The 12653-nt window shown below is 41.5% G+C and overlaps 1 protein-coding gene across 17 annotated transcripts in view; it reads left to right on the top strand.

Moving 5' to 3' along the window:
• afdna (afadin, adherens junction formation factor a) overlaps positions 1 to 12653 on the top strand; it is a 109906-nt gene that overhangs the window by 59857 nt on the left and 37396 nt on the right. For 13 of the 17 annotated variants that reach the window (XM_061051597.1, XM_061051594.1, XM_061051601.1 and 10 more), the window contains 7 exons: positions 1161 to 1181; positions 3570 to 3715; positions 4872 to 4966; positions 5072 to 5337; positions 6460 to 6603; positions 6710 to 6908; positions 7820 to 7926. In XM_061051597.1, coding sequence (XP_060907580.1) covers positions 1161 to 1181; positions 3570 to 3715; positions 4872 to 4966; positions 5072 to 5337; positions 6460 to 6603; positions 6710 to 6908; positions 7820 to 7926 — 978 coding nt within the window. The remainder of the gene's footprint in view (positions 1 to 1160; positions 1182 to 3569; positions 3716 to 4871; positions 4967 to 5071; positions 5338 to 6459; positions 6604 to 6709; positions 6909 to 7819; positions 7927 to 12653) is intronic. The other 4 variants (XM_061051610.1, XM_061051607.1, XM_061051611.1 and 1 more) reach the window with 1 other exon arrangement.

Raw genomic sequence — 12653 nt, 5'->3', positions numbered from 1 at the left:
GACTAGAGGCATTTTCACACCTTTAGATCGTTTGCTCTGGTCTGAATCAGACAGAAAACACAACGCACAGATTGTAAAGCTGAATCTATTTTAGGCGCTGTGCTGTAAGATTTCATTTCTATTGAGTTTCTTGGAAACATCTTCAGCTTCTAAGGACTTTAGGAACATTTTACTTTCATGCTTCGTAAACTTATGCCAGATTTTTTATGTTTGTGACGCCTCTGTGCATTTTTCAATCAACCTAACAAGTCACTAAACTAATCCAGCAGAACTGAGTTTCTGGAGCATGTTTGAGATGTTTGGAGAACTCAGAAATGTCGATCTGAATCGTGCTGCTTGAGAGGCTGCAGAAGGACTCACCCTAACCTGCACGACTTTAATAATGTTCCCCTTGAATAGTGTTCCCCACTTGAAGAGGAAAGTGTAAAAATAACTTCCCACTTACAGTCACAGCAAAGCACAAGCATTGAGCACCCTGCCACTAATGTTGTCTGGACCAGAGCTATCATTGACCTTTGACCTTAGTCTGTTTAAAAAGCTTAACATCTGTGTATTCATAGCCAGTATTCTAATAATTAGCATGCTCATAAGCAACTATTTGATGGGGAATATTGTGACCTTTATTTAAAGTGTTACCAGGATTGCTTACCGACATGCAGAGCCTGATTTTTACTCTCACATTTTGCAGGAATTTTAAAGTTAAATAAAAGTTTTTTTCTGTTAAAATGCGAAGGAGCTTTAGTCTCCGTTCATTCAACGATGAACTGACCTTTTTGGAGGCTTTGTTAAAAGAAACCCTGCTCATATTTGAATGCTCTTATATGACATTTATCTAACAGAATAAACCTAGACTCATCCTAAACTGAATCCCTTTTCATTAATTATCTTCATGGTAATAAAAAATACTTTAAGATTAGATATTTCTGGCACCTCCTGTAATGTTTTCTTGACCACATGTTGTTCTTTTCTCGAACAGATTGGCTTTACGTTGTAAACCATGAACCATGTCTGTGTCAAACTGTACATATATATGTGTGTGTGTTACATGGCTGTGTCCATACTGTAGCTGTTGACGTGTTTTCTCTCTGTCCTGTGAACGTGTCCTCCTCCTCTTCCTCCTCCTCCTCCTCCTCTTCCTCCTCCCCCCTCCTTCCATCCAGGAGATTCCTGAAGGGGATCAGGTAGGATAGCACATGAGCACACCATGATACGGCTGCTACAGACTCGTCTTCCTCACTCACTCTTGACTTCTCACTTTCTCTCTCTTCTGGTGTGGGCGACATGAATAAATTAACTTATCAATAACTTTTATTCTGGATGTTGGGACTCAATGTTCCACCTTTAAAGATGAATAAACTGAACAAATGTTGTGCATACTTTTATTTTCACTACAGAGGCAATAAAAAAAAAAAAAATAGCACTAATAATAATATGTTTGACTTACAAACTTTATTGTGATTACATAATGCTGGCTGCTAAATTTGTCTTTATTTTAACATGTTTTGAGGCTTCATAATTAACTCAAAAAACAATAAAAAATAATAATAATAATAATTTCAGCACTCTGAAATTGTATTTGAATTGCTACACGGGACATTTCCATAAATGGTAGAAAAAATATTTTATTTAAAAATAAAAGCAGGTTCCTATCCAAACAGGAAGTGAAGCAAACTTAACTTAAGACACTACACATTACAAAATAAAAGCATAAGAAAAACTGTTTTGAAATGCAAAATAATGGAATTTAAAATATGCGATTCATATACAATTTATCACGATTACTCTTGAAATTCTGCCATTAATCTTAAATGTTTGACAGCCCTAATAGGCATCAACTGAGGAGAGTCACTGCACACAAGAGGGCCGAATGACTTCTTCTTTTTATTTAATAACACACTCGAACAAAAAGGCGTTTCACCCGCATGGTTTCATCAGGTTTGTGATACAAGGCAATGCACAGGTGAAAATATATAGGTCTGTTTGTTAAAAAACAAGTTTGTTCAAGCAGCATCCAGACTTTTGATCGCAGCAGTCGGTTATTGTAGTTTAACGTTTTATCACTCGTGCCACTTTCGAGGCCAAATGATTAACAACGCTAACCAAATGTAATCGTCATGTTGCCCCACCACATCGACCTCTTGGCTCTTTGAATCGCTGCTTCTCCTCTTTCTTCTACTTTCTGACTTTCTGTCCTCTCCGCTCTCTGTCTGCTTTTTTTTTTTTGACCAGCCCTTCATTGTTGCTGCTGCTTCTTTTCCTCCATTCTAACAGAAGTGTCAAATAAAGCCATAACAATGCGTCCTCCCACAGCTGGAAACACTAAGCAACAACAGCAACATCAGCCCGACTAATTCCATTCAGCTTCCTCCTCAGACCTTCCTGGTACTAAAAAACCAAAAAAAAAAACAGAGCAAAGCAACCACCCTTTCTGTCATTGCTCCATCTGTAATTCTGGCATCCAGTTTGTGTGACATCACGTCTGCTTCTCCTACTCAACAGTGTGGATGAGTGACAAGTCGCGTCCTCTGACCTCCTCCACCTCCTCCGCTTCATTTGTCTGTTTAATATGTTCAACCATGCGTCTGTGTTTTTTTTAATGTCCCCCAAATTGTCTGATTGTCTCGTTTTTTTTTCCTTTTTGATGCACTCAGCTCCATCTCTCATTCTCTGGCTGTTCTGAATGAAGGGTTCAAACATTTTGTTTTGTTTGATTATTAAGTATTTTTCAAGGCTGGGATAGATGAGTGCGAGGTGGGTGGGAAGAGCATCGCACATTCCTCCCTCTTTAAGTGGCAGGGTTATTAACCAATCAGCTCCTCAGACACCGAGCTCTGTCCTCCCTCTTGATCTAAAGACCAGGAAGTGGTACTTTAGACTGTAGACTGACACACAGAGCAGACACTTTGCTTAATATAGAGCCTGGTATTATCCTCTCAGGCAATTAGGTAATCATGTCCTCAATTAACCCGATATGTAATTATCCTGCGTTTTCACTCTTCCAGCTCACTTTCCTCTGCGTCAGGCTCAAAGTACATTTATGCTCCGATATGCAGCAAAAGAGAAACAAGACCACAAGATCCGCTCAGATCACCCAGAGAGCTGAACGACAAGCTTATTTATGTAGATTCATGTGGCGTGAACATGTGATCTAGTGTGGAAGTCTACAGTCTAAACGTGAAAAAAAACAAACAACAAGCACATAGAACCAGTCAGTGGAGGAGGTCGGTGTCTGGTGACCTGTGAATGGAGTTGTGTCCTGGGGGGGGAACAGGAGTGGTCATTAATGTCTGTTGTACAGTTAAAAGAAAAATCTTCCTCATTTTGTATCGACAGTGATGACCACTCTTCCTCTCAGCACTGGGTTGGCTTAGAGGGAGGAGTGGGCGGGGCATGATTCTATCCCTGAAGTAACAACTACTCCTTCTGGCTGCCACTCAAACAGAAAAAAAAAACCCTCTCTTACCTTCTCTTAACCCCATCTGTCCCGACATCCTGCTGCTCTAACAACCTCCTCTTTTTTTTTATCTCTCCTCTTTCTTTCTCTGTGAATGTGCGTTTGTACGTTACAGAAGCAGAAAAACATCGCGGGAGCGCTGGCCTTCTGGATGGCCAACGCCTCCGAGCTGCTCAACTTCATCAAGCAGGACCGGGACCTGAACCGCATCACGCTGGACGCCCAGGACATCCTCGCCCATCTGGTTCAGATGGCTTTCAAGTCAGTCTGTGTGTGTGTTTGTGTCAGATGACACTGAGATGGTTTTGTTTTGAATTTTTGAATATAATAGATGATTTATTCTAAACAAGGAGGGTAATACGAGGTGCCTTTATGGATGATAATAGTTCAAATAGAAAATAGGTGAAACACAGTGTATGACTGCATCCGACCCAAGACCTAAGCTCATGACTTCTGTGCGACCTGAGAGCTCACACTGTTCGAGTTAAATCAGGACGTAGCACAATCGTAAAAAGTAAAACTCCCACACACAGAGGTTGAAGTCAGACCTGTGTTTCAGTTGCTCAAATACACATGCTTGCAAAAACGCTCTCTCTCTCTCTCTCACACACACAAACTCAGTATTACTGATTATACAAGGAGCTAAAAAATAACCAAAATTCTCTGTCAGCTGGAGGTCCGATGATTTTTCCTGGCAACACTCAAGACATTTTAAACGGGCATGTCTGCTGTTTCCATGGTGATTTCAGAAGCTGTGCAGAAAAAAAAAAAATCTTCAAGTCGGGAAAACCCGTTGTTGCTCTGCTCTCACTTTGCCAGAGTGTGCAACCAAAATATCAGACAGAAAATCATCCGGCCGGCTGGGAGCAGCAGATCGGGCCTCGATCAGCTGACGTGTCTCAGTGTGCACTGCACGACTAACGGTGCATGAGTCGTGCAAGTCAAAAATCAGGTCTAAATTGGCATGAAATCGCACAGTGTACGCCCAGCTTAAGAAAAAAATATGCACAGTAGGATCATAATAGGCAAGGAATATGATGTTATTTTGCATATTAAACACATAATTAGTCTGACACACTCACAGGAAAATTGTCAAAATATTCTCAATATTCAAAAATGTACGGTAGTTATGTTCCTGAAAATATCTCGAGCACATTCTGAAAAGAAAACTCCCAAGCATTTTGTTTTGTCCTTGAATAATAAAAGAAGTAGCGGGAACACGATCGGTTTGAAGGTATTTTTGATCGTTAGACTCAAAGGATTCCTGGATGTACGTGAGCCTCCCCGACTTTCTGAAGAAAGTTATGCATGGAGATTATTTTTAACTTCCATGAAAGACAGAAATCTGATCAGATATTCTCTGGTACTTGAAGGTGAAGTCTGTTTTCTTTAACAAGCTGTGTTGTGTTTTGTGCAGGTACCTGGTCCACTGTCTGCAGGCGGATCTCAACAACTACATGCCGGCTTTTCTGGACGACCCCGAAGAACATAACCCACAAAGACCCAAGATCGGTAAGGCCATCCTACGACTGAATGAATATGATGATTTTGTCATACGAGTGTCTTTACATGAAGAAGCTGTGAGAAGACTTTAATGTTTCTCTTCCCTTCTTCCAGAGGACGTCCTGCACACTCTGACAGGAGCGATGTCGTTACTGCGGCGGTGTCGAGTCAACGCCGCTCTGACCATCCAGCTCTTCTCGCAGCTCTTCCACTTCATCAACATGTGGCTCTTCAACAAGCTGGTGACCGACACCGAGTCGGGGCTGTGCTGTCATTACTGGGGGGCCATCCTCCGTCAGCAGCTCAGCCACATCGAGGCCTGGGCCGAGAAACAGGGGCTGGAGCTCGCCGCAGACTGCCACCTCAGCCGAATCGTGCAGGTGAGAGGAGGCTGTTCATCAGTGTTTGCATTTGTTTAAAGCTTTTGTATTTAACCCTGTAACTCTAACCCAGCGTCCACTGGGAATAATCTAAGTGTTTCCTTCTTGTATTAACTGTTTAAGAACATTTTATCTCCAGCTTTTTGTCGGTCTTTGTCCCTCAGAGTTGCAGTTATTCAAATTCAAATTCAAATATTCAAGCATTAATTGAGATAATTGAGAATCAAGAATTTTGCATCAGTTGAGGTTTTAGTTAACTAAATTCAGATGGTAGTGAACTGGCTCTGATCGCAGTAGTATACGGGTAAACACATCCATACTTCTAAAAATACAGATTTCATCCAAAACGCAGAAACGATCGGGGCTTAAATGCTTCACACTCAAACTATCAGACATTCTGCTTGTTCTCGAGTGAGCGTGTGGTGTTTGATCAGATTTGACTGATGAGGGCGTCTCCCTGGAAACATCAGCCAACAGCTGAAGTAACAATTCTGATTATCGTATTGTTAAATTTGAAGCGGTGCATGGAAACAACACAACCCCGCCTTAAAAAAAAAAAAAAAAAAACATGAAAAGAACACCGTCTGTGTGCATCAGAAATACTGTACAGAAACACTTCTTTTGAATTAGAAGTGTTTAATAGTGGGATCACGTAGGAGGCCATTCCTCACAATTAGAGGAATTATATCAATCGGTCAATCTTTTTTTTTGTATAGCAAGGCAAGTTTATTTATATAGCAAATTTCAACAACAAGTGCTTCACACAACATCAAAAGCATCACGACAGAGGGGCAAAAAAAAGAAATATTAAAATGGAAAATTAAAAAATCACTAAAACAAACAATTCACAATCACAGAGAAGAACCGTTCGGACATTCCTTGGCATTTTTATTACCTCCTGATATTCCAGATTTTATTACGGGAGTCTGTTTGGTTTACTGTAACCAGGACACCCTTTTATTAATCTCCAATATTACGTTTATAGCGCCATTTTGATCTCAAGACACTTTACAAAAAGAGCAGGTTAAAGACCTTAATCGTTGTTATATTATCCTCAAAGATCCATAACGAGCACAGCGCTGGGTACATGATCTGAAATGTTATTTTGTTTGTGTCCTCCAGGCCACCACCCTGCTGACCATGGACAAATACTCCATGCAGGATGTGCAGAACATCCACAACACCTGCTTCAAGCTGAACTCCCTGCAGCTCCACGCCCTCATGACCAACTACCACTGTGCTCCTGACGAGCCGTACATCCCTCCTGTAAGATAAACACTCGGAAACAGCTAAAAGTTCTGTCCTTTAATTCAACATGTGTGTGTGATGTAGGTCATCTGTCATCATCCTGCGTCCCCTTGTGTGTGTACAGGAGTTGATAGACCACGTCGTGGGCGTGGCGGAGAACACGGCGGATGAGCTGGCGAGGAGTGATGGCAGAGAGGTTCAGCTGGAGGAGGATCCGGACCTCCAGCTGCCCTTCCTCCTTCCTGAGGACGGTTACTCATGTGACGTGGTGCGAAGCCTCCCCAACGGCCTGCAGGACTTCCTGGAGCCGCTGCTGCAGAGAGGTAAAGTCATCGTCTGGGACGTTTACAAAATATAGAAAGAAATGAAGAATCAGGGAGCTGTTCTACATTTTTATGTATTTAATTTAATAATCTACGAGTTCATATACCCGGGCAAGAAAGTGTGGAGTCTTAGAGTTTGTCAAATGGGAATAAAACATCACAACTCTCAATATCATTCAAGAAAAAGATGATTCACTGTTTGACACCAGATTTTGACGAGCAGGGAAGTCGTACCTGATTTATTTCAAATGGTAATAGAACAATATTTTGTTTGTTTTTATGTCCTGAAATGCGTCCAAAGGTAACTGAAAACCCCATACCAGATACATTTTAGATGTCAATTCTTAAACATCATTTTTTTTATGTCTAAAGGGATCTTTTAAACAGTTTTATGACGAGAGATAGTGTGTAACTTGGGCTCCAGTTTATTTCTCTTTCGTTCTACCTATTTTTTATTTATTATCCCCGAGGAGGGGAAGGGAGGGGCGGGACATTCTGACCTAGACTTGCTCAAAATGTAGCTTTCAAATATATAGAAATAGATATAATAGCATTAGGAATAAAACAAGACATTGTAATAAGAATATAAACTAAAAGTATTAAGGTATACACCTCTGAGGTTTTGAGAGTATAGTTTAAAACAAAGCTGACTAAAGCCCTCCTCAGATTGCTGTAACGTTTCTAGACGCAATATTTACATCTCTGTGAAGTTCCGGCGCTGTTGAAGAATTGTGCTCTGAAAAACGCTTTAAGTCACTTCACTGTTTTGTGTATGACATTTGTTATATCAGGAAAAATATGGAGGTAGATTGGCTCTAAACATCTGTTCAAAAGTTGACATTTTTAAAAACAGACTTTTTTTACCACCATAAAGTAACTTTTCTTGTGTTTGTGTTTGTTTTGTCCACCAGGTTTTTGTAGGTTAGTGCCCCACCCTCGTTCTCCCGGGACCTGGACGGTCCACTTCGAGGGAGCCGACTGCGACAGCCACTTCTCTGCTGCTGATAATTCTGAAATGGTACGACACTGACACACACACACACACACACACACACACACACACACACACACACACACACACACACACACACACACACACACACACACACACACACACACACACACACACACACACACACTGTTTGTTCATGTTTTTCTGGGTGCTTGCCTGTGTTGCGGGGCAGCAGGGTGTCCCAGAGGACTCAGAGCAGGTTAAGTAATGCTGACTCATGGAAGCTGTGGAGACTTAAGCGTTCAGACGTTCATACAGCAGGGGGTAAAGAAACAAACTCATGCGCAGAGGCTTTTAACAAAGCAGCATAACTTCCAGAAAGTTTTTGCTCTGGTGAAGTCTTATGAAACTTTCACATTCCTCTTCTTAATAAAGTATAATCTGCTGTGTTGATGAATGATTTCGATGGATTGAAAGACGTCTGCGCCGGGTTGTTCCAAAACGTCAACTTGGTAAAGATGAATCCCCAGATTTGGTTATTGGTTTTTTTGGATATTCAAAATCAGTTAATCTAGCTTTCTTTAGTCTGTTTTTTTTTTTTTTTTTAAAGAAAACCAGACTTGATCAACCTTATCCATGTACAGAATTTTAAGCATGACCATACCTGGTTGACCACAGGGGGCGCCAAAATCCACAGAAACTGAAAGCTCCTCAAGCTGCTCTAAATTGAATATGTCCCGTTTGATTTTAACATCTAATCTGTGGAATATTTGATGAGATTGAAGAACTTCCTCTCACACCCCTAATGTGAACTTGATCTACTCTGTGTCACTCTGGTGATTCACCAATTCAAGTACAACATATGATTAATAGGACTAAATTATAAAAAATGTGTGTTTTATGACCATTTTGTACTTTTTTTAAAAACATTTTGTTCCTGTACTTCAGCCTGTGCTTGGGTTAAAAAAAAATCCAGATTTGTTAACTCAAAGTTATCCAGTCTGACTCTGATGTTTAGAACAACACAAACTGGGTTAAACAAAAATAACCCGATCCTTACTTATATTTTAAATCTCTTTTGAACAACGTTGTTTTCAAGATTTGATCCCATCAGTAAGCTTCAATCGGATCAGGTTACTTTGGATCAACTGAGCCCTTTAGATTGGATCCAGAGGGTTTTTATCACAACAGTTTGATTTGCACACGCTCCTATATCTACAGGCTGAGAAAACATATTAAGCTTCATTAGGTTGCTGGCGAGGAGACGAGCTCTCCATCACATCAGGATCCACTTCAGCAGACGCTCTTTGAAATGTTCTTGTGATGTTTCTGTGCACTTTGTGGATTTCTCATCCGTGTTGATTTAAACCAATCAGGCTCTAAAGTTTCATTCCTGATTATAAAAATCGATCTGAACATGAAGTTCATTTAGTAGCTGTTCTGGAGTTTTCTGTACGATCGTCATGATGTCATCGTCTTTCATACGATCTCCTTGATTTAAATAGAAAATAGACCTGAAAGCCAAATCCATATCAGCCTGTTAGTTTAAAAACGTCACATAAGCTTCCCTTCATTTGCTGGATAAGCTCATCTCTCCATCATACTGGGTAACTCGGGTGTAAATCATACTGGATTTACTGGGTTTAAACTGGATCGCGCATGAATTCCAGTAGTGACGCCATTCCCAAATGAGAACACGGATGGTTTCCCAGGCTCCTTTAGGACTAAAAATGGTCAAATTTCCTGAAAAGAAGCCGAGCAGTAGACAATGTGACGACACCACCGACATACTTAAGACTATTTTTAGAGAAGTTTAAACCTGGAAGCTGCTTTGATTCACGTCCAGAAGTTTGTGTGTGTGTGTGTGTGTGTGTGTGTGTGTGTGTGTGTGTGTGTGTGTGTGTGTGTGTGTGTGTGTGTGTGTGTGTGTGTGTGTGTGTGTGTGTGTGTGTGTGTGTGTGTGTGTGTGTGTGTGTGTGTGTGTGTGTGTGTGTGTGTGTGTGTGTGTGTGTGTGTGTGTGTGTGTGTGTGTGTGTGTGTGTGTGTGTGTGTGTGTGTGTGTGTGTGTGTGTGTGTGTGTGTGTGTGTGTGTGTGTGTGTGTGTGTGTGTGTGTGTGTGTGTGTGTGTGTGTGTGTGTGTGTGTGTGTGTGTGTGTGTGTGTGTGTGTGTGTGGTCTCCCACTTGGAAGGCCGTGATTACAGTGACTTCAGAAGGGGCAATTAACTTTTCATAACAAGCTTCCACACACACGCACACACAATTTAATCAACACCAATCACTCTGCAGAAATTAGTTAGTGAGCCTGGAGCACTAAATGATAGACCTCTTTTCACTATTCTCACACACACACACACACACACACCACTTCCTCTGTAATTGGTGTGTTTATCCCTGCTCTACTATTTCATGACTGTAGTCTCGACATAATGCAGGCGTCTCTCTCACAAACACACGCTCACTCTTTGATGGATGGGGGGTGTTTGGGCAGACTGGAGGGGGGTCGGGGGCTTATGGTGGTGCTCTGCATCATATTTCAGCATGCAAACAGTGAAGGGTTTTAATGTGATTCAATGACATCTTTAAAAAAATAGGACAGGTGGCTTGTCTGTGTCTGTGTTGGGAAACGAGAGAAATCTAATTTAACTGTGTTCATGCTTGTCGGAATTATTCAGGTTATTTGCATTTTTATTCCACCTCCTTCAGTTTTTCTTTGACCCATTTAGAAGATGCTAGACTAAACAAAACCATGCATACAAAACATAGAGTAGGAGGACATTAAAGACTGTGACCTCAACTAGTAAAGGCGTCGACAAACACACATTACAAAACAATGAGACATAATAATAATAAAGAAATAAGTTCTTCCAGATTTTCTTTGCACTGTCTGACAGAGAAAACAAACTTTCCCTCCGGTCACAGTCTTCACTACTTCTCTCTTTGTTTCTCGTGTTGGTGAGCCGTCGCCAAAACAAACAAACTAACACGTCCTGATGAAATGTTCTCCTTTGCCCTGCAGAGTCGTTAACTCAAAAAACAGAAGGACAAGTGGTCGAATGACTCCTGAATGTGGCTTTTTCCTTCTATGTGAAATGTCCCAGTTTGATATTTACGCATCTCTAAAAGTGTTTTCACCCATCTGCTATTTCTATCAAACCAGCGCATGGCGTCTGTCCCTGACTTTACCTCTCCCCCCTCCCCTTTATTTCTTTTTAAATGTTAGCATCATGGAATACAGCCTTTTAACGCTCACATATTTCATATCCAGACGAGACATACATTCTCTGCATTGACCAACAGAGCAGAACAAAAAAAATATTGAAAATGAAACTAAAATGCTCATCCTGTCAAAAATAAAGATTTACTAAAATGAGTTTATTATTGCAGTATAGAAAGTATTTAGAGACTAAATTTAAAATGATGCATTCTTGCAAACTGCATTGTCCACAGACATTTTTCACTTGGGGCGGCTGTGGCTCAGTTGGTAGAGTCGGTCGTCTCTCAACTGGAAGGTCAGGGGTTTGATCCCCAGCTCCTGCAGCTACATGTCCGATGTGTCCTCGGGCAAGAGACTTAACCCCGAATTGCTCCCGCTGCTTCGTCTGTGGCATGTGAATTGGATTAGTTACTTCTGATGGACACTTTACACAGCAGCCTCTACCATCAGTGTGTGAATGTGGAGGTGTGACAGCAGCCTCTACCATCAGTGTGTGAATGTGTAGGTGTGACAGCAGCCTCTACCATCAGTGTGTGAATGTGTAGGTGTGACAGCAGCCTCTACCATCAGTGTGTGAATGTGGAGGTGTGACAGCAGCCTCTACCATCAGTGTGTGAATGTGGAGGTGTGACAGCAGTCTCTACCATCAGTGTGTGAATGTGTAGGTGTGACAGCAGCCTCTACCATCAGTGTGTGAATGTGGAGGTGTGACAGCAGCCTCTACCATCAGTGTGTGAATGTGTAGGTGTGACAGCAGCCTCTACCATCAGTGTGTGAATGTGTAGGTGTGACAGCAGCCTCTACCATCAGTGTGTGAATGTGGAGGTGTGACAGCAGCCTCTACCATCAGTGTGTGAATGTGTAGGTGTGACAGCAGCCTCTACCATCAGTGTGTGAATGTGTAGGTGTGACAGCAGCCTCTACCATCAGTGTGTGAATGTGTAGGTGTGACAGCAGCCTCTACCATCAGTGTGTGAATGTGTAGGTGTGACAGCAGCCTCTACCATCAGTGTGTGAATGTGGAGGTGTGACAGCAGCCTCTACCATCAGTGTGTGAATGTGTAGGTGTGACCTGCGGTGTAAAAGCACTTTGAGTATTCAGAAGACTAGAAAAGTGCTACACAACCTCCAGTCCATTTACTTGATTGTCCTTTAAATCTCAATCCTTCACATCATTGATAGAAGGCGTCCATATTTTCTTAAATAATCGGCTTCTTTATTTAGATTTATTTTTTTCTTTTAAGGTTTATTTTTGTGCTTTTATTGGAGAGAGAGAGGACAGATGATAGAGTTAGAAGAGAGAGAGAAGTACGACATGCTGGAAAGAAGCCACAGGTTGAATTCAAACCTGGGTCGCCCACCCAGAGAAGAACAGCCTCACACTAACCAATAAAACCAATTAAAGCCTTACATAAGTTTTCCTGTAGAGAGCTTTAACAGAAACTTGCTGGGTTAGTTCACATCTTTTTTTCTTTATTTTTTTTTAAGTCTGTGCTCCAGCAGCTCTGGCTTGCCCTTATTTACCTTGCTGGAGTCATTGTTTGGTGTTACTGCCTCTGTTGTCCGTTCAATCCTTTG

Source organism: Labrus mixtus, chromosome 12 (genome assembly GCF_963584025.1).
Source record: "Labrus mixtus chromosome 12, fLabMix1.1, whole genome shotgun sequence".
Lineage (NCBI taxonomy): Eukaryota > Metazoa > Chordata > Actinopteri > Labriformes > Labridae > Labrus > Labrus mixtus.
The sequence above is the reverse complement of the archived record's forward strand: the minus strand, read 5'-3'. Positions and strand labels throughout refer to the sequence as shown.